This window comes from Littorina saxatilis, linkage group LG16, assembly GCF_037325665.1.
Source record: "Littorina saxatilis isolate snail1 linkage group LG16, US_GU_Lsax_2.0, whole genome shotgun sequence".
Lineage (NCBI taxonomy): Eukaryota > Metazoa > Mollusca > Gastropoda > Littorinimorpha > Littorinidae > Littorina > Littorina saxatilis.
In genome coordinates this window covers 4,171,816-4,196,138 of record NC_090260.1, presented here as the reverse complement: position 1 = coordinate 4,196,138, position 24,323 = coordinate 4,171,816, and the positions used below count along the sequence as shown (strand labels likewise).

General features: G+C 43.1%; 1 protein-coding gene across 1 annotated transcript in view; it reads right to left on the bottom strand.

The window, feature by feature from the left end:
* LOC138950256 (uncharacterized) overlaps positions 1-17,883 on the bottom strand; it is a 228,632-nt gene extending 210,749 nt beyond the window's left edge. The window contains exon 1 of the mRNA XM_070321993.1: positions 17,793-17,883. Within this exon, the coding sequence (XP_070178094.1) occupies positions 17,793-17,868 (76 nt within the window). The 5' untranslated portion in view covers positions 17,869-17,883. The remainder of the gene's footprint in view (positions 1-17,792) is intronic.
* Between the last annotated feature and the right edge of the window lie 6,440 nt (positions 17,884-24,323).

The following is a 24,323-nucleotide window of genomic DNA, read 5'->3' as shown; positions in this document are numbered from 1 at the left end:
GAAGGCAGAAAAAAGAAAAGAATTCATGAAGAAAAAGAGAGCATGACAGGAAAGAGGAACCAAAAATCTACCTAACAGCAAACTAGAAAGCTCCTGCGGTTCCAAAAACAGGAGGGGCCTTTAATTTCATAACCGCAGTGCCCCACTGCGGGATGTAAAATAAATCTTTAATCTGAAAGGTCATCTAGGTAGTCAAATGGACGGCGTGGTATGACATAAAAATGTTGAATGAGTCCCGCTGTTTCTGAAAGTTCACCATGTGCACTTTGCAGATTACTGTACACAAGCACTTTCAAAATGCATGTCAACTCTTTTCTCGCATGCAAAGGTGCACATACGCCTCAAGCGGTTTGTTTAAGAATTATTTTGTTAATGATGTATGTTGCCTCACTAGCGGTAATGACAAGCACTGGCCATTGAACAACTAGTCGTAGTTGTTCCCCTTGTTCCCCTCACTGTACGTACCTTGCTGCTTGGTGTGCTGTGGGTTGGTTTGTTTTTTGTTTTAATTGTTGAGTTTTTTTCTTCTGCTTGTTTGTTTTGTAGGGGAGGGGCCAGGGAGCACTGAGGTTGATGGACTTGTATTTTGGGGTAAATCGCTTTTGTGTTAGCGAACCATTGGCACTTTCAAATAAAGTTTTTGCCTCGAATGCTGTGTATCACCTCTTGAGAAATTAACCATAATCGATTACAACGAAAACCATGATTCAGAGACTACCACCACTACAAAAAGTACAGCCTTGTCTACAATGTCTGAGTGCTGCCCGAACAAGAACACCACTACAAAAAGTACAACCTTACTTACTGAGTGCTGCCCGAGCAAGAACACGAACAATGAAAGAAGAGAGGAACGACGGTAACACCAACAGCGGCAAGAACGACCAATGACTGGAATAAAACACACACAAACAACCAAAACCCCTCCTAGCATATAACCACGTCATGTCCCACCTAGCATATAACCACGTCATGTCCCACCTAGCATATAACCACGTCATGTCCCACCTAGCATATAACCACGTCATGTCCCACCTAGCATATAACAACGTCATGTCCCACCTAGCATATAACAACGTCATGTCCCACCTAGCATATAACAACGTCATGTCCCACCTAGCATATAACAACGTCATGTCCCACCTAGCATATAACAACGTCATGTCCCACCTAGCATATAACAACGTCATGTCCCACCTAGCATATAACAACGTCATGTCCCACCTAGCATATAACAACGTCATGTCCCACCTAGCATATAACAACGTCATGTCCCACCTAGCATATAACCACGTCATGTCCCACCTAGCATATAACAACGTCATGTCCCACCTAGCATATAACAACGTCATGTCCCACCTAGCATATAACCACGTCATGTCCCACCTAGCATATAACAACGTCATGTCCCACCTAGCATATAACAACGTCATGTCCCACCTAGCATATAACCACGTCATGTCCCACCTAGCATATAACAACGTCATGTCCCACCTAGCATATAACAACGTCATGTCCCACCTAGCATATAACCACGTCATGTCCCACCTAGCATATAACCTCGTCATGTCCCACCTAGCATATAACCACGTCATGTCCCACCTAGCATATAACAACGTCATGTCCCACCTAGCATATAACCACGTCATGTCCCACCTAGCATATAACCACGTCATGTCCCACCTAGCATATAACCACGTCATGTCCCACCTAGCATATAACAACGTCATGTCCCACCTAGCATATAACAACGTCATGTCCCACCTAGCATATAACAACGTCATGTCCCACCTAGCATATAACCACGTCATGTCCCACCTAGCATATAACCACGTCATGTCCCACCTAGCATATAACAACGTCATGTCCCACCTAGCATATAACAACGTCATGTCCCACCTAGCATATAACCACGTCATGTCCCACCTAGCATATAACCACGTCATGTCCCACCTAGCATATAACCACGTCATGTCCCACCTAGCACATAACCACGTCATGTCCCACCTAGCATATAACCACGTCATGTCCCACCTAGCATATAACCACGTCATGTCCCTCCTAGCATATAACCACGTCATGTCCCTCCTAGCATATAACCACGTCATGTCCCACCTAGCATATAACCACGTCATGTCCCACCTAGCATATAACCACGTCATGTCCCACCTAGCATATAACCACGTCATGTCCCACCTAGCATATAACCACGTCATGTCCCACCTAGCATATAACCACGTCATGTCCCACCTAGCATATAACCACGTCATGTCCCACCTATCATATAACCACGTCATGTCCCACCTAGCATAAAACCACGTCATGTCCCACCTAGCATATAACCACGTCATGTCCCACCTAGCATATAACCACGTCATGTCCCACCTAGCATATAACCACGTCATGTCCCACCTAGCATATAACCACGTCATGTCCCACCTAGCATATAACCACGTCATGTCCCACCTAGCATATAACCACGTCATGTCCCACCTAGCATATAATCACGTCATGTCCCACCTAGCATATAACAACGTCATGTCCCACCTAGCATATAACCACGTCATGTCCCACCTAGCATATAACCACGTCATGTCCCAAACCCCACCTAGCATATAACCACGTCATGTCCCACCTAGCATATAACCACGTCATGTCCCACCTAGCATATAACCACGTCATGTCCCACCTAGCACATAACAACGTCATGTCCCACCTAGCACATAACCACGTCATGTCCCACCTAGCATATAACCACGTCATGTCCCACCTAGCATATAACCACGTCATGTCCCACCTAGCATATAACCACGTCATGTCCCACCTAGCATATAACCACGTCATGTCCCACCTAGCATATAACCACGTCATGTCCCACCTAGCATATAACCACGTCATGTCCCACCTAGCATATAACCACGTCATGTCCCACCTAGCATATAACCACGTCATGTCCCACCTAGCATATAACCACGTCATGTCCCACCTAGCATATAACCACGTCATGTCCCACCTAGCATATAACCACGTCATGTCCCACCTAGCATATAACAACGTCATGTCCCACCTAGCATATAACAACGTCATGTCCCACCTAGCATATAACCACGTCATGTCCCACCTAGCACATAACCACGTCATGTCCCACCTAGCATATAACCACGTCATGTCCCACCTAGCATATAACAACGTCATGTCCCACCTAGCATATAACCACGTCATGTCCCACCTAGCATATAACCACGTCATGTCCCACCTAGCATATAACAACGTCATGTCCCAAATAGACTCTAGTTCTGGGGACAGAACAACATTTTTAGCATAGCATCCAAAACCACTACCGAAGAAAAGAAATTATCAAAAAACGATGCTCAAACCAGGCTAAGCAAATTGGATACCATCAGTGCATGATGCATTACATTTAGCAGTGACGACAACAGCTCCAGCGACATACACCACTCAGCAGAAAGTCAACAACTAAAAAACCCATCACTATTAAACAACCACAGCCTCTGTTACTGAGAGCCTCCAAGAGGGAAACAACAGCAACGTGTTCAACCTACATCGGACACAAAAACAAACTACAAGGGAATCAGTGTACCTCCGACACGGGGAGAGGGGGGGGGGGGGGAGTTGTGAACTGAGAGCTATTCCTTTCATAATAAACACAACACACTAACCGTCACAAACGTCGACAGCATGGTTTTAAAAGTAACTGCACCTGATCCGGTTTTCTATCGGGGGAACGTAGCGAAGTCGGAAGCAGCGCGGGCTCAAAACCATGCAGTTGTCGCTGTCGTCGTGGGTTCGACCCCCAAAGTTCGGCGAGCGATTTATTTCCCAGAATCAACTTTGTGCAGACTCACCTCGGTGTCCGAACACCCCCCGTGAGCACTCTTGCACACGATAAAGATCCCAAGTGCCAGGGCTTTGAAATATGTATACACGAATGCAGAAAAATGGAAAAAACAAGTCGCGTGAGGCCAAATTATGTTAGTCAATCTGTCAAAGTCACAGGATCTTCTTCTACGTTCATAGGCTGAAACTCCCACGTTCACTCATGTTTTTACACTAGTGGGTTTTTACGTGTATGATCGATTTTACCCCGCCATTTAGGCAGCCATACGCCGCTTTCGGGGGAAACTCACAGGATGATACTGAACGCACTGCCTTTCACGAAGACAATGCTTTGCCGATAACCGCGACCCAGACAGAAGGCGATGCCATTCACGTGGAAAACGGGTTGGCTTGAAGTGACAAGCCAGTATAGCGCAGTAGTGTACAGCGCGTCAAAGATAAGCGCGCTTGTCGTTATTCCTTTCATTTTTCTGACCTTGTTTTTAATTCAAACATATCTATATGGTTTTGGAATCAAGAATATATAAATTAAGTAGACGTCCGATGCCAAGGCACTGCATACCCCCAGCGAAGGACAAATCGCCTCACACACACACACACACACACACACACACACACACACACACACACACACACACACACACACACACACATACATACACACACACACACACACACCCACACAAACACACACACATAAATACAGTGACACACACACACACACATACAGTGACACACACACACATTCACACACACGCACGCACACACACACACACACACGCACACACACACACACATTCACACACACGCACGCACACACACACACACACACACACACACACACACACACACGCGCGAGGGCGCACGCACGCGCACATACACCACCACCCTCGTCTCGATTTTCAGTCTACGTTAAGACATTTGGTCAAAACTTCATTAAATGTGACCCTCCACCACGGAATGAGTCGCATGTCACCTTTGCATGATTTTCATATTTTTACATTGTCATAAAAAGTTTTGTGTGCTCTATCCAGTGGTGAAAACCGTTTTAGAAAAGAGTGAAAACTCTTTGAGTTATAAGCCCCCAATGGCTTTTTTCTGTTTACATGTTGCTGCTTGTCTTTACTTAATTTTTTTTTAAATGTGTTCATCATGTAAGATGTCCCAAAACAACTCATGTGCAAAAGTCATTTTTGAGATACCTTTTTAATGTAATGATTTATTCATTTGCCGTGTATTGTTAGTGTAATCCCTATATACTAAGGAGAGGGCTGGTCGTAAAAAAGCAACCACTTTGTGCTTAAACCATTACCCTCGTAAATAAATAAATAACAAATGTCACTAATTGTCATTGTCATTGTCTCTCTCTTTTCTCTCTCTGACGAATTTGACAAATAACCTGACGCCAACTTTCTTATTTCAAATGAATTCATCAAACAATAGAAAGGAAAATTGAACTTAAGAAATGTCCTTCAAACATAAGGAATTTGACAAATTTACTGAAATATGTTTTTCGCGTGTAGCAAATTTATCAAACAACCAACCCACACAAACGAACTTACCTCTAAGAATTGCAGTCAGTATTTTGGGTGAAAATCAATGAGCTTTTTGTTCCTCAGTCAGTGTTCACAGTGATATAGGTGCACACAACACATCACATCACTCCATGGCCTCTGAGTGAGGGGGCTGAGTGTTTCAGTCAGTGTTCACAGTGATACAGGAACACACAACACATCACATCACTCCATGGCCTCAGTGTGGGGGTTGAGTGTTTCAGTCAGTGTTCACAGTGATACAGGGACACACAACACATCACATCACTCCATGGCCTCTGAGTGTGGGGGCTGAGTGTTTCAGTCAGTGTTCACAGTGATACAGGGACACACAACACATCACATCACTCCATGGCCTCTGAGTGTGGGGGCTGAGTGTTTCAGTCAGTGTTCACAGTGATACAGGGACACACAACACGTCACATCACTCCATGGCCTCTGAGTGTGGGGGCTGAGTGTTTCAGTCAGTGTTCACAGTGATACAGGGACACACAACACATCACATCACTCCATGGCCTCTGAGTGTGGGGACTGAGTGTTTCAGTCAGTGTTCACAGTGATACAGGGACACACAACACATCACATCACTCCATGGCCTCTGAGTGTGGGGGCTGAGTGTTTCAGTCAGTGTTCACAGTGATACATGGACACACAACACATCACATCACTCCATGGCCTCTGAGTGTGGGGGCTGAGTGTTTCAGTCAGTGTTCACAGTGATACAGGGACACACAACACATCACATCACTCCATGGCCTCTGAGTGTAGGGGCTGAGTGTTTCAGTCAGTGTTCACAGTGATACAGGGACACACAACACATCACATCACTCCATGGCCTCTGAGTGTGGTGGCTGAGTGTTTCAGTCAGTGTTCACAGTGATACAGGGACACACAGCACATCACATCACTCCATGACCTCTGAGTGTGGGGGCTGAGTGTTTCAGTCAGTGTTCACAGTGATACAGGGACACACAACACATCACATCACTCCATGGCCTCTGAGTGTGGGGGCTGAGTGTTTCAGTCAGTGTTCACAGTGATACAGGGACACACAACACATCACATCACTCCATGGCCTCTGAGTGTGGGGGCTGGGGGCTGTGTGAGCAAAGTCACAGCGGAGACCCACTCCACGTGTATGCACAAACAGCACACGTGTCTGTCCAGGTCATCAGCTGAGTTAGTTATCAGAAGGAGAGCAATGAACGTATTCCTGTACAAATCGTCATTACCTTGCGAAGACTTATACTTCACTCACACCGCTATAGAAGAACACTTCACCAATAGACACTGTCACGCACACGCCAAGCACACACGACTCTCCATTCAGGCTTGTGGTCTTGGCGACGGGTCCTTGCAGACTGACACGGACCTCTGACGACACCGCTATAATTATATGCACTGGAGCAGACAGGCCCGTGCAAGCCCCGTGATACCTGTACTCAACACTTAACACGCCCCTCTCTATTCAACCGTGTGTTGTGGACGACGATTCTTCAGAAGATCAGACTGAGCTCTACAACACCGCGACATGAACAGAACAGACAGGTCCATGCATGCCCTTGATACGCACACTCAACACAGAGACACGTCGAATCACCAATATGGTCTTGACGGCGAATGTTAGGGGACTCAGACAGAGCCCTGACAACACCCCTACATGAAGAGACAGGCCTTGCATGAAACGTGCACCCCACAATCCCCCCCTCCCCCCCCCCCCCGGTCTTGTGACGCCTCACGCCGCTACACCAAGGGACAGGCTCGTTCCAGTCATGCCGTGTTGTCGCAGAGGTCGCAGTTTGGTTTATTGTGCAAAAGTGGAGTTTTGCTCAGAGGGACAGTGAACAAAAAAAGCGACTGGGTTGGGTTGGGATATAGCAGACAACGTAAACGCATGGTACGCGCACACAACAAAGACAATAGGGGTCAGGCTAGGTTCTCTTGATATTTTATTTTGTGGAAAGTGTGACGACGTGACACACATTCACTCACGAGACCTTTCTAGTCCTGCCTAGTACCAGAGACCTCAACAAAACGTGATTGGCCATTATCGAATGGAAACTTTGTAAACACCCCCTAACGACTGGAAAGTATGGTTCCGTGTTCAATTAACGGCCGAGCAAACACATCGTGCAGGAATCCCCAGGCAGGCATACTTAGAAAACTGTCCTTACTCAACAAGTTCAAACAAAGGAATGGTCTAATAAGTACCCACATTTTGTTTTCAAATCTTAAATTGAGCACATATTAATTATGTTTTGTGTTTTGTGTGTGTTTGTTTTATGCACTGAATCTAGAGAAGCTTTTGTGAACTCAATCTGACTGACATTTACTCTGTGGTAGCTGAAGTAATTGTCTCAAAACAAATGGCGGTTATACACAGCATGCACACTGGGTAGAGACAGACCGCTGGACATACAGTCGCCTACATGTCAGAAATTGGGAGTCTTCCCAACAAGATTCAGGTTATCGTTTTCCCACACAAAAGTTGTGGTTTGAATTCGACATGGAATTTTAAGCAATTACGTCCAGTAAGCCACGGCTATTTTCAATCTCTTGTTTAATCTACCTTGCAAAAAGCAAGAATAGCTTAATTGTGACTAGTATTTTCGCAATGTTTCACCTTTTGAACGGAATTGGATAAGATTGTCAGTATAGCATTACATACTGAACAGACGTATAGCAAATTTAAGTTTACTGCGAGAAGAACCAAGAGATATGTTTACAGAATATCTTCAGTTGTCAACCTTGATGTGAGTTTGAATTGAACGCGGGTAGCCATAGTGATTTTGACTCTGATTTCATACACCCACAGTCACTCAGAGTTGGCAGTTATCTTGACGATGAAGTTTGCTCAGCTGACCAAAGTAAAGGAACAGCCTCATTCAAAGTTGCTGTTTTTTTCTTCAATATTTTAGACAGAAAAGTAATTAACTATATACTGAAGCAGGGAACCAAATAAAAATGGGTATAGGGTTGTACCACTCGCTGTATAGTTTATCTCGAGACTGTCAGAACCATTTAACTAGGCCATTCATAATTATGCACGCGTGTCAATGTACACACAATGGCCATTGAGCCGTGTTGAAAAGAGTGTTGAAGAAGGCACAATGAGGCTTTGATAACTGCACAGCAATGGTTTCATTGTCCTCCTGGGTGGACTGATTTCAAGGCATGAAGAATGGTGTGATCACGCTGACTAATAATGGGGGTTCAGTGTGGAGATTAGGACATGGGCACGTCAACACCCAACAGAGACAGGGCGACATGGAGATATCTATTATATCACTTGCTGTACCCGATTATTCCAAAACCTTTCAGATAGTGTTCTGGAACCATCCTTCTTTTATCATAACAATAACGCTCATAACATGTGTATAACTGCACGCACACGCACACCCACAACAAACACACAGAAACACACACACACACACACGCACACACACACACACATACACACACACACACACACACACACATACATACACACACACACACACACACACACACACACACACACACACACACACACACACACACACACACACATACACACACAAACACGCTGACGCTCGCTGATCCTCTATATACGACTAGACTCGGCATGTCACCTCTACATATACATATATTGTAATTATGATATCATCTCACACCATAAGACATCACACCTAATCACATTATATCATGTTACATGGAGATGTATCATATCATATCATATATTATATACTAGAATGAATACCCGCTTCGCCGGGTAGCCGGCTTCGCCGGGAAGAAGTACTTAGAGCCGTACGCCGGCTTCGCCGGGTCCGAACAATGGACCCGCCAAGCTTAGGTCCCTCCCAGATTCGTGGAATGGGAACAGCACGAAAATGATTCAGTGGCCATAATGCCATTCCTGACCATATCGAGTCCCATCCTTGTCGACGAATGTAACCGTGTTAATCACCTTTGGAGGCGAACTCCACTCAAACAGGACTGAGCAAGTTATGTCTTCTGAAAGGAAGGCCAGTACATAAAATTACACGAAAGCCGCCAGACCACATCACAAACAGAACTGAACAATGCACAGGTGTTGCTCATATAGAGACACACACACACACACACACACACACACACACACACACACACACACACACACACACACACACACAAAAACACAAAGAAGCCGTATCTATAGAGAGATAGATGACAGTGTATTTTTCGCGTGGCTATAAATTGATTCGACCTTTGCACTTTTACAGTGAGGATAATTTACGGGTCCAATTTACGTTCTGTACACTGCGTTGACCTTCTAAAAATAGTAACAGTAACAGAACGCCGGGAATATCCGAAGACGCTCAGCGCAGTGGACAGCGCAGTGACATTCTAAAAATAGTAGTAACTTACAACTGAACGGGAAAGCCACACGAAGGAAGGGAGATAAACGCCAAACACTGGAGAAGATAAGGAAGAGTTACTTATAATGGTGAAATGAACACAAAAACCAAAATCAGTTCAGCGCTGCGCGCTGAGAGCACGTGTTGAAATATCTCATCGATGATATTGTGTCCGGGGTGTAGCTGAATACGGTGTCCAAATTTGAAAAAGATCCACCAAGAACTTTGGCGTTGTGATGTGGTGTAGCGGCTATGGTGTGTCGGTATGGGGGCCCGGGTAAGCTGAGGTGGAACCAAAATAGCTGAGGTGGAACCAAAATAGCTGAGGTGGAACCAAAATAGCTGAGGTGGAACCAAAATAGCTGAGGTGGAACCAAAATAGCTGAGGTGGAACCAAAATCGGTTCCGCGCTGCGCGCTGAGAGCACGTGTTGAAATATCGACCAGGTTGTGTCGTGTCCCGGGTCTACCTGAATATGCCCACCAAATTTGAAGCAGATCCATCGAGAACTTTGGCCGTGCATGGCGAATACACAAATACACAAACACACAAATACACAGATACACAAACACACAGACACAAGTCGTATATATATATAGATTATATGATATCATGTTATGTATATTGACAGTTTAAGTAACCTGTGCCAGATATTAAAGGCGGAAATTCATGAATCATGCAATTGTCGGCATCATATCACATACAACTGAATGTTTCTAGGATTCAGCGTGATAATAGGTGGAAAAGAGTGAATCATGCAATTGTCGGCATCATATCACATACAAATGAATGTTTCTAGGATTCAGCGTGATAATAGGTGGAAAAGAGTGAATCATGCAATTGTCGGCATCATATCACATACAAATGAATGTTTCTAGGATTCAGCGTGATAATAGGTGGAAAAGAGTGAATCATGCAAATCAAGATTGTGTTTTCTAACTGTGCTCTCTGTCCCAGCAAGGAAGGGCAGTAGTGACGTCATAGAAACAATTCGTCCGTATAAGGTTTTAACAGCTCTCTCTCTCTCTCTCTCTCTCTCTCTCTCTCTCTCTCTCTCTCCCTCTCTCTCTCTTCCTCTCTCTCTCTCCCTCTATCTCCCTCTCTCTCTCTCTCTCTCCCTCTCTCTCTCTCTCTCCCACCCTCTCTCTCTCTCTCTCTCTCTCTCTCTCTCTCTCTCTCTCTCTCTCTCTCTCTCTCTCTCTCTCTCTCTTTCTCTCTCTCTGAGTTTCAGTCCTTCCGAAGTATGTACTTTACGATGTGTGTTCTGCTTTCAGTCAATATGTTTTCAACGTTTCTTTGCAGTGCGATTGGCTGGTGTTTGATATACGATTTGAACAGAATCCATGGTGTGATATTGGCAGCAAGGGTAATACGGTTGGTGGGTGTGTAAACACCGCGCGTAGAGACACCGTTCAATCGCGTCATTGTCTGTTTTCAGATAGCGTGCCAGGGTTGATTTCAAAGCAACACACAGTATAGGTATCAGGTCGCCATGTGTCAATCTACACATTCATCTCTTAATTCTTTCCCACGGTTTCTCGGGACAAGCCGACACATATTTTTTTCTGTAATGTTTGGCCTGAAAATATACGTGTTTGTACGTCGGTATATGAATTGGTTTATTGAAGGTTTTGTCATTGTTTTTGTTTCACTCCCTGATTCATCATATTCGTCAGTCTTAGGGAAATATTGAATAATTATGAAACTTGCGAGACTTTCAAGAATATTCAAGCTCAATGACCACTGTGTAGAATTTGGCTCAAGCGCGTGCCTATTTTCAGAATGAGACTTGAGAGTTTTTTTTCAGTGGTTTCAGTCCCTTGATCTATTCTACCCGTCATACAAAATTAAGCAGATACATTTAGCTGTAGACCTTTGTGATGCGGGCAGCTATGTTAAAACCCAGTATATTGCCAGAAAGGTAATTCATTCCCCTACCGTCCATATGAAACAAAGAGTTTCATTTGTCATGTATTAGTGTTTATACCTAGGACAACCCCCAAAATTTAATTCGCGAAAGCAAACTTGCAGACACTAAAATACACAACTAAATCAAAGTAAGCAAGAGTGACCCCGTTTGGGATCTCAAATGGAAGAACAACACATGTTCTACACACACAAATTGATTTGGTTCAGCTGTTGTGCCTATCAGTGTTGTTTTGCCATTTTGAAGAAGACTGGTGTCAGCCTCGTCATTAGCCGTAAAAGTAATTTTGTTTTAGCGTCATTGTGTGTGGCTATGTGGGTAAACACCCTGTAGTTTTGTAATGGCTCGATGTTGCTTTTTACCACAATGTTGTGTTTTTGATGTTTTTGTGTGTGTTGTTGTTTGTTGTTGCTGTTGCTGTTGTTGTTGTTGTTGTTGTTGTTGTTGTTGTTGTTGTTGTTGTTGTTGTTGTTTTCACAGAAAGCTGGCATTGCACGAACAGAGAACTGCAGCGAAAGTAGAAAGACATGGACAGATTCAGAATGTTCTTCAACTTGTAAGTGTCCATGAATAGACCAATTATGATACCTTATAGACGGTCAGAGTTGACCTTTCCATGCTGATACAGGGTGACCCTCCAAAAAAAGAGTACCCAAACAAAACGTCATAAACGTCATAAATTGAACAAAAATAAAGCAATCTTCATAAAATTGATTTACACACACAAGTAGCTTCTGCATGATTTGCACAGAAAATGCTCCAAATTTTAGCGTTCTAGCTTGTCTTTCAGGAAAGTTATGCTCATATGCTGCGAGTTCAAGTTTGTCTGGGTACTCTTTTTTTTTGGGTCACCCTGTACCATGCAGAATCAGGGTTTATTGGGACCTTCACCTTTTTACACACTGAATTTACTGTAGCTTACTACAGTCTACACACTGAATTTACTGTAGCTTACTACAGTCTACACACTGAATTTACTGTAGCTTACTACAGTCTACACACTGAATTTACTGTAGCTTACTACAGTCTACACACTGAATTTACTGTAGCTTACTACAGTCTACACACTGAATTTACTGTAGCTTACTACAGTCTACACACTGAATTTACTGTAGCTTACTGCAGTCTACACACTGAATTTACTGTAGCTTACTACAGTCTACACACGCACTTATGGCGGTCAAGGTTTTCACAGCTGAAGGCCGTGTTTCTCAGTAGTTTAATAAGTGGCAACGTCAAACCATAAACCTGGTCGTGCTCATTTGTCACTTATATGAAAAGCGGCAACGTCATACCAACATCCTGGTCGTGCTTATTTGTCATTTATATAAGAAGCGGCAACGTCATACCAACATCCTGGTCGTGCTTATGTGTCACTTATATGAAAAGCGGCAACGTCATACTAACATCCTGGTCGTGCTTATTTGTCACTTATATGAAAAGCGGCAACGTCATACCAACATCCTGGTCGTGTTTATTTGTCATTTATATAAGAAGCGGCAACGTCATGCCAACATCCTGGTCGTGCTTATGTGTCATTTATATGAAAAGCGGCAACGTCATACCAACATCCTGGTCGTGCTTATTTGTCACTTATATGAAAAGCGGCAACGTCATACCAACATCCTGGTCGTGCTTATGTGTCACTTATATGAAAAGCGGCAACGTCATACCAACATCCTGGTCGTGTTTATTTGTCATTTATATAAGAAGCGGCAACGTCATACCAACATCCTGGTCGTGCTTATGTGTCACTTATATGAAAAGCGGCAACGTCATACCAACATCCTGGTCGTGCTTATGTGTCACTTATATGAAAAGCGGCAACGTCATACCAACATCCTGGTCGTGCTTATTTGTCATTTATATAAGAAGCGGCAACGTCATACCAACATCCTGGTCATGCTTATTTGTCATTTATATAAGAAGCGGCAACGTCATACCAACATCCTGGTCGTGCTTATGTGTCACTTATATGAAAAGCGGCAACGTCATACCAACATCCTGGTCGTGTTTATTTGTCATTTATATAAGAAGCGGCAACGTCATACCAACATCCTGGTCGTGCTTATGTGTCACTTATATGAAAAGCGGCAACGTCATACCAACATCCTGGTCGTGCTTATGTGTCACTTATATGAAAAGCGGCAACGTCATACCAACATCCTGGTCGTGCTTATTTGTCATTTATATAAGAAGCGGCAACGTCATACCAACATCCTGGTCGTGCTTATGTGTCACTTATATGAAAAGCGGCAACGTCATACCAACATCCTGGTCGTGCTTATGTGTCACTTATATGAAAAGCGGCAACGTCATACCAACATCCTGGTCGTGCTTATTTGTCATTTATATAAGAAGCGGCAACGTCATACCAACATCCTGGTCGTGCTTATGTGTCACTTATATGAAAAGCGGCAACGTCATACCAACATCCTGGTCGTGCTTATGTGTCACTTATATGAAAAGCGGCAACGTCATACCAACATCCTGGTCGTGCTTATGTGTCACTTATATGAAAAGCGGCAACGTCATACCAACATCCTGGTCGTGTTTATGTGTCACTTATATAAGAAGCGGCAACGTCATACCAACATCCTGGTCGTGCTTATGTGTCACTTATATGAAAAGCGGCAACGTCATACCAACATCCTGGTCGTGCTTATGTGTCACTTATATGAAAAGCGGCAACGTCATACCAACATCCTGGTCGTGTTTATTTGTCACTTATATGAAAGGCGGCAACGTCATACCTACATCCTGGTCGTGTTTATTTGTCATTTATATAAGAAGCGGCAACGTCATACCAACATCCTGGTCGTGCTTATGTGTCACTTATATGAAAAGCGGCAACGTCATACCAACATCCTGGTCGTGCTTATGTGTCACTTATATGAAAAGCGGCAACGTCATACCAACATCCTGGTCGTGCTTATGTGTCACTTATATGAAAAGCGGCAACGTCATACCAACATCCTGGTCGTGCTTATTTGTCATTTATATAAGAAGCGGCAACGTCATACCAACATCCTGGTCGTGCTTATGTGTCACTTATATGAAAAGCGGCAACGTCATACCAACATCCTGGTCGTGCTTATTTGTCACTTATATGAAAAGCGGCAACGTCATACCAACATCCTGGTCATGCTTATGTGTCATTTAAATAAGAAGCGGCAACGTCATACCAACATCCTGGTCGTGCTTATGTGTCACTTATATGAAAAGCGGCAACGTCATACCAACATCCTGGTCGTGTTTATTTGTCATTTATATAAGAAGCGGCAACGTCATACCAACATCCTGGTCGTGCTTATGTGTCACTTATATGAAAAGCGGCAACGTCATACCAACATCCTGGTCGTGTTTATTTGTCATTTATATAAGAAGCGGCAACGTCATACCAACATCCTGGTCGTGCTTATGTGTCACTTATATGAAAAGCGGCAACGTCATACCAACATCCTGGTCGTACTTATTTGTCATTTATATAAGAAGCGGCAACGTCATACCAACATCCTGGTCGTGCTTATGTGTCACTTATATGAAAAGCGGCAACGTCATACCAACATCCTGGTCGTGTTTATTTGTCACTTATATGAAAAGCGGCAACGTCATACCAACATCCTGGTCGTGTTTATTTGTCATTTATATAAGAAGCGGCAACGTCATACCAACATCCTGGTCGTGCTTATGTGTCACTTATATGAAAAGCGGCAACGTCATACCAACACCCTGGTCGTGTTTATTTGTCACTTATATGAAAAGCGGCAACGTCATACCAACATCCTGGTCGTGCTTATGTGTCACTTATATGAAAAGCGGCAACGTCATACCAACATCCTGGTCGTGCTTATGTGTCACTTATATGAAAAGCGGCAACGTCATACCAACATCCTGGTCGTGCTTATGTGTCACTTATATGAAAAGCGGCAACGTCATACCAACATCCTGGTCGTGCTTATGTGTCACTTATATGAAAAGCGGCAACGTCATACCAACATCCTGGTCGTGCTTATGTGTCACTTATATGAACAGCGGCAACGTCATACCAACATCCTGGTCGTGCTTATGTGTCACTTATATGAAAAGCGGCAACGTCATACCAACATCCTGGTCGTGCTTATGTGTCACTTATATGAAAAGCGGCAACGTCATACCAACATCCTGGTCGTGCTTATGTGTCACTTATATGATAAGCGGCAACGTCATACCAACATCCTGGTCGTGCTTATGTGTCACTTATATGAAAAGCGGCAACGTCATACCAACATCCTGGTCGTGCTTATTTGTCACTTATATGAAAAGCGGCAACGTCATACCAACATCCTGGTCGTGTTTATGTGTCACTTATATGAAAAGCGGCAACGTCATACCAACATCCTGGTCGTGCTTATTTGTCACTTATATGAAAAGCGGCAACGTCATACCAACATCCTGGTCGTGTTTATGTGTCACTTATAAAAGAAGCGGCAACGTCATACCAACATCCTGGTCGTGTTTATGTGTCACTTATAAAAGAACCGGCAACGTCATACCAACATTCTGGTCGTGCTTATTTGTCACTTATATGAAAAGCGGCAACGTCATACCAACATCCTGGTCGTGCTCATTTGTCACTTATATAAGCAGACGGGCATAGTCTTACACACAGAGAATGTTTCATTACATACGTTACAGTCAAGATAGAACAGTGCATTCTTGCACACAGAGAATGTTTCACTACAGACGTTACAGTCAAGATAGAACACTACATTCTTACACACAGAGAATGTTTCACTACAGACGTTTCAGTCAAGATAGACACTACATTCTTACACACAGAGAATGTTTCATTACAGACGTTACAGTCAAGATAGAACACTACATTCTTACACACAGAGAATGTTTCACTACAGACGTTACAGTCAAGATAGAACACTACATTCTTACACACAGAGAATGTTTCACTACAGTCGTTACAGTCAAGATAGAACAGTACATTCTTACACACAGAGAATGTTTCACTACAGACGTTACAATCAAGATAGAACACTACATTCTTGCACACAGAGAATGTTTCACTACAGACGTTACAGTCAAGATAGACACTACATTCTTACACACAGAGAATGTTTCACTACAGACGTTACAGTCAAGATAGAACACTACATTCTTACACACAGAGAATGTGTTACTACAGACGTTACAGTCAAGATAAAACAGTACATTATTACACACAGAGAATGTGTTACTACAGACGTTACAGTCAAGATAGACACTACATTCTTACACACAGAGAATGTTTCACTACAGACGTTACAGTCAAGATAGAACACTACATTCTTACACACAGAGAATGTTTCACTACAGACGTTACAGTCAAGATAGAACACGACATTCTTACACACAGCGAATGTTTCACTGCAGACGTTACAGTCAAGATAGAACACTACATTCTTACACACAGAGAATGTTTCACTACAGACGTCACAGTCAAGATAGAACACTACATTCTTACACACAGAGAATGTTTCACTACAGACGTTACAGTCAAGATAGAACACTACATTCTTACACACAGAGAATGTTTCACTACAGACGTTACAGTCAAGATAGAACAGTACATTCTTACACACAGATAATTTTTCACTACAGACGTTACAGTCAAGATAGAACACTACATTCTTACACACAGAGAATGTTTCACTACAGACGTTACAGTCAAGATAGAACAGTACATTCTTACACACAGAGAATGTTTCACTACAGACGTTGCAGTCAAGATAGAACAGTGCATTCTTACACACAGAGAATGTTTCACTACAGACGTTACAGTCAAGATAGAACAGTGCATTCTTACACACAGAGAATGTTTCACTACAGACGTTACAGTCAAGATAGAACAGTGCATTCTTACACACAGAGAATGTTTCACTACAGACGTTACAGTCAAGATAGAACAGTGCATTCTTACACACAGAGAATGTTTCACTACAGACGTTACAGTCAAGATAGAACAGTGCATTCTTACACACAGAGAATGTTTCACTACAGACGTTACAGTCAAGATAGAACAGTGCATTCTTACACAGTCTTCATTACCTTCACAGACAGCAATCCATAGAGTGATGTTTCCCTGGTAACCGCTGTTCACCGTTAGGTATAGCGATGTTTGCATCAGTCAGTGTTCACAGCTAGGTAGAGATGTATGCATAAGTCTGTTTTCAGAAGAAACACAATGGTAGAACATTTTGCCGCAGTCAGAGTTCACAGTCAAGCACAGACACGTAACATATCACACCACTCCGTGGTCTCTGAGTGTGGGGCCTTGGGGCTGGGCGGGCAAGTCAACAGCCATACAGTAAGATGACGAAGACAAGTTTTCAACAGACGTCGCGAGTGTGCTGCCTGGACTTCAAAAGAGTCGTCAGCACGGAGAAAACACGATTGACGAGCGACTGCCTGACGCCTTGAAGCAGTTTGACACAGAGCACGTTTTCTTGAAGTTAAACATTAGTTTCTTGGTTTTTTAACGATAATCTTAAACAAGTATAGGACACCCGACTGGCGCTTGAAACAGTGCGACTCGGAGCGCGCTTTCGTCAAATATGATGATAAAGCAATGAACAAAGCCAGCAGAGCGCGTCCCGCCTGTGGTCATGACGACGCGTCCCTAGCGACAGTGACGACACTGGTTGTGAGGCGAGCTACACATTGAAGGACACGCCGTGACTTGTCTCAAACTATTCCATCCAATAATACGGGTTAATTGGTTTCCCGAAGGTTGGGTTTGAGAGGGGGTGATTTGCTGTCGTGCTCTTGCGAAGCTGTTCTTTCTAGTTCTCACAAGAGATCAAACAGGTACTATACTGTCCTAACGTATACCGAGCAACAAAAGAAACGCGAAAAAATTCTGCAATGTTTGATTGACAACATCTCGAACAATTATAGAGTTAGAATGATCAAACTACAAACTTTTGATGAAGGCATGTTTGACCTAACTGTTGTGTGATTATTTTGATGCTGCGACTGTTTCAACACACGGGACAAGCAGGTTTAACGTTAAAGAAAATTTTGGAGGTCTCGCTCAGTCAGTCTTCATCGCGCTCTCTGGCCACTGATCGGACACTGGTGGCTTCCAATGATGTTCCAGGTAGTGTCAGTGGCTGTATTGAATCGATCTCGAAGACGTTGTGTCAGGAAATTGCGATATTTTCTTATTGAGGTAATGCAAATAATACACCGCGTTGCATAAATGCAGTGCTTCCAATGTGAACAGAACATGGCTGAAGGTGATAGACTGTTGACATGTGCACGTTTAAAGCACATGCCAGCACTTCTGGATCATCCACAGCTTTAAATCGACCTGGCATTTTGGTGGTGTCAATCTTGGAATCCTGGCTGTTTCAAAATTGAGACTGGCAGCAAGCGTGCCATGGTCTCTTTTGGTTGCTAATGCATTAGTGAACACATCTCACACATCAGATTTCTCCTGCTCCACTTGCACGTGCTGCGAGCGCGCATTATGTGTTTAACGTTAAACCTGCTTGTCCCGTGTGTTAAAACAGTCACAGCATCAAAATAATCACACAAAAGCAAGGTCAAACATGCCTTCATCAAACTTTTGTGGTTTGATAATTCTAACTCTATAATTGTTGGAGATTTTGTCAATCAAACAATGACGATTGTTTTCGCGTTTCTTTTGTTGCTCGGAATATTTCATTCTTTCAACCCACGCCTTGGGGGCCCAACGCAAAGCACGCTGTCTCAGGTTTCCTCTCCTACTGGTAAGCCAATATATGCAGGTGACGTTGTCACTGATCTTTGACCCGACACCGACTGGCACGGCACAAAGGCAGACATTGTCACTGATCTGTGGCCTGAAACCTACTGGCACGGCACAAAGGCAGACATTAGTGTTTTGTTCCCGCAGACAGCTTGGCACCCAGTCATCGACACGAGACGGAGGAGTAATGCTAGCGTGCACGAATAAAAAAACCAAGAAAGATAGGTTGTTGGAACGTTTGTTATTGACACAACAATACATTCACAGATATTTCGACAAGATATTTCGTGCAAGGTGCTGGTGAATGAAGTTAGATCCAGAGATAAAACAGAACAAGACATGAAGAGAGAGACAGTTGATATCAGAGATAAAACAGAACAAGCCATGAAGAGAGAGACAGTTGATATCAGAGATAAAACAGAACAAGACATGAAGAGAGAGACAGTTGATATCTATCTATCTATCTATACATATAAATAAAAGAGAGTGTCTGTCTGTCTGTGTGTGTGTGTGTCTGTGGTCGCCATACCTCTGAGATGGCAAGAGGCAGGAACAAGATAGTGTGCACGTACACTCCCTAGGTGCCGCAGATGTGCACCTGGGTTTTAGTTTCTTGATTCATTGTTTCCTTTCTCAGATTATGGACCTCCCATTTATTGAATACAGCCTATATGGTGCAAGACCGGTTCAGTGCCTACTGTTCACCTGTAGCAAGCACATCATGCCAGTGATATTAGAGACTTGCTATTGCTCCTATGAGGGGAAGAAATGAAGAATGAAAAATTAACTTGACAGTTCCGGAAATTTCTAGAAGGTAAGGGAGATAACTCTTTTTTGTCTGTGGTCGCCATACCTCTGAGATGGCAAGAGGCAGGAACAAGATAGTGTGCACGTACACTCCCTAGGTGCCGCAGATGTGCACCTGGGTTTTAGTTTCTTGATTCATTGTTTCCTTTCTCAGATTATGGACCTCCCATTTATTGAATACAGCCTATATGGTGCAAGACCAGTTCAGTGCCTACTGTTCACCTGTAGCAAGCACATCATGCCAGTGATATTAGAGACTCGCTATTGCTCCTATGAGGGGAAGAAATGAAGAATGAAAAATTAACTGGACAGTTCCGGAAATTTCTAGAAGGTAAGGGAGATAACTCTTTTTTGTCTGTGGTCGCCATACCTCTGAGATGGCAAGAGGCAGGAACAAGATAGTGTGCACGTACACTCCCTAGGTGCCGCAGATGTGCACCTGGGTTTTAGTTTCTTGATTCATTGTTTCCTTTCTCAGATTATGGACCTCCCATTTATTGAATACAGCCTATATGGTGCAAGACCAGTTCAGTGCCTACTGTTCACCTGTTGCAAGCACATCATGCCAGTGATATTAGAGACTCGCTATTGCTCCTATGATGGGAAGAAATGAAGAATGAAAAATTAACTGGACAGTTCCGGAAATTTCTAGAAGGTAAGGGAGATAACTCTTTTTTGTCTGTGGTCGCCATACCTCTGAGATGGCAAGAGGCAGGAACAAGATAGTGTGCACGTACACTCCCTAGGTGCCGCAGATGTGCACCTGGGTTTTAGTTTCTTGATTCATTGTTTCCTTTCTCAGATTATGGACCTCCCATTTATTGAATACAGCCTATATGGTGCAAGACCAGTTCAGTGCCTACTGTTCACCTGTAGCAAGCACATCATGCCAGTGATATTAGAGACTCGCTATTGCTCCTATGAGGGGAAGAAATGAAGAAAGAAAAATTAACTGGACAGTTCCGGAAATTTCTAGAAGGTAAGGGAGATAACTCTTTTTTTGTATCCAAACAAAGGAGGTAAAGCTAATGATAATGGGATAGCGAGCGTCTTAAATTGCTACAGGGCTCCGCTTACTCCCGGGCGAAGCCGGGCTTAACTGCTAGTATACATATAATAAAAGAGAGTGTCTGTCTGTCTGTCTGTCTGTCTGTGGTCGCCATACCTCTGAGATGGCAAGAGGCAGGAACAAGATAGTGTGCACGTACACTCCCTAGGTGCCGCAGATGTGCACCTGGGTTTTAGTTTCTTGATTCACTGTTTCCTTTCTCAGATTATGGACCTCCCATTTATTGAATACAGCCTATATGGTGCAAGACCAGTTCAGTGCCTACTGTTCACCTGTAGCAAGCACATCATGCCAGTGATATTAGAGACTCGCTGTTGCTCCTATGAGGGGAAGAAATGAAGAATGAAAAATTAACTGGACAGTTCCGGAAATTTCTAGAAGGTAAGGGAGATAACTCTTTTTTGTCTGTGGTCGCCATACCTCTGAGATGGCAAGAGGCAGGAACAAGATAGTGTGCACGTACACTCCCTAGGTGCCGCAGATGTGCACCTGGGTTTTAGTTTCTTGATTCATTGTTTCCTTTCTCAGATTATGGACCTCCCATTTATTGAATACAGCCTATATGGTGCAAGACCAGTTCAGTGCCTACTGTTCACCTGTAGCAAGCACATCATGCCAGTGATATTAGAGACTTGCTATTGCTCCTATGAGGGGAAGAAATGAAGAATGAAAAATTAACTGGACAGTTCCGGACATTTCTAGAAGGTAAGGGAGATAACTCTTTTTTTGTATCCAAACAAAGGAGGTAAAGCTAATGATAATGGGATAGCGAGCGTCTTTGCTACAGGGCTCCGCTTACTCCCGGGCGAAGCCGGGCTTAACTGCTAGTCAGAGATAAAACAGAACAAGACATGAAGAGAGAGACAGTTGATATCAGAGACCGTGAGACAGCGATTTATACAGATAACACACACACACACACACACACACACACACACACACACACACACACACACACACATAACACACACACACACACACCCACACCCACACACATAACACACACACACACACCCACACCCACACACACACACACACACACCCACACCCACACACACACACACACACCCACACCCACACACACACACACACACACACATAACACACACACACACACACACACACATAACACACACACACACACACCCACACCCACACACACACACACCCACACACACACACACACACACACACACATAACACACACACACACACATAACACGCACACGCACACACGCGCACACGCACACACACACGCACACACATAACACGCACACACATAACACGCACACACACACACACATACATACACACATACAAACACGCACACACACACACACACATACACACACATACACACACTCACACACTCACACACTCACACACACACACACACATACACACACACACACACACACACACACACACACACACACACACACACATACACACACACATAACACACACACACATACACACACTCACACACTCACACACTCACACACACACACACACACACACACACACACACACACACACACACACACGCACACACAATGTATACGAGCATGCACACGCTCTCATATAATTCCTGAACATATACAGTGTGTGATCAACATATACAGTGTGTGATCAACATATACAGTGTGTGATCAACATATACAGTGTGTGATCAACATATACAGTGTGTGATCAACATATACAGTGTGTGATCAACATATACAGTGTGTGATCAACATATACAGTGTGTGATCAACATATACAGTGTGTGATCAACATATACAGTGTGTGATCAACATATACAGTGTGTGATCAACATATACAGTGTGTGATCAACATATACAGTGTGTGATCAACATATACAGTGTGTGATCAACATATACAGTGTGTGATCAACATATACAGTGTGTGATCAACATATACAGTGTGTGATCAACATATACAGTGTGTGATCAACATATACAGTGTGTGATCAACATATACAGTGTGTGATCAACATATACAGTGTGTGATCAACATATACAGTGTGTGATCAACATATACAGTGTGTGATCAACATATACAGTGTGTGATCAACATATACAGTGTGTGATCAACATATACAGTGTGTGATCAACATATACAGTGTGTGATCAACATATACAGTGTGTGATCAACATATACAGTGTGTGATCAACATATACAGTGTGTGATCAACATATACAGTGTGTGATCAACATATACAGTGTGTGATCAACATATACAGTGTGTGATCAACATATACAGTGTGTGATCAACATATACAGTGTGTGATCAACATATACAGTGTGTGATCAACATATACAGTGTGTGATCAACATATACAGTGTGTGATCAACATATACAGTGTGTGATCAACATATACAGTGTGTGATCAACATATACAGTGTGTGGTCAACATATACAGTGTGTGATCGACATATACAGTGTGTGATCAACATATACAGTGTGTGATCAACATATACAGTGTGTGATCAACATATACAGTGTGTGATCAACATATACAGTGTGTGATCAACATATCAGACTTTTTACACATAAATCAAAATATATTGGTTAGTGGTAACGCATAGTTAAGGCTGGAGAACACTTTGGAGGCCCAATTTCAAAGTGATTAGGTAGTTTTAAAAGTTACTTTTTCTGTTAGTTCAATGTTTGCTTTATCAGGAAAATACAAAATATAAAGGGCTTAACGCGCAAAATTTTAAGATAACGACTGAAGTTTAAGCATAGGTATCAGATTTTTTCACGCAAACACTACTGAATAAGTTGCAATATTGTATTGTGAAAATGTAAACAAAATAACAATCAGATGATCACAAACTGAAGAAGAGAAATAGGGAAGCAAAATAGAACATTAAACGTAGTGATTTTACTTGTGAATTCGGAAAAAAATCCTTTTGTATCCATTTTGAAGCTCAATTTGAAGCATGGAACACCAACAAACATTGAT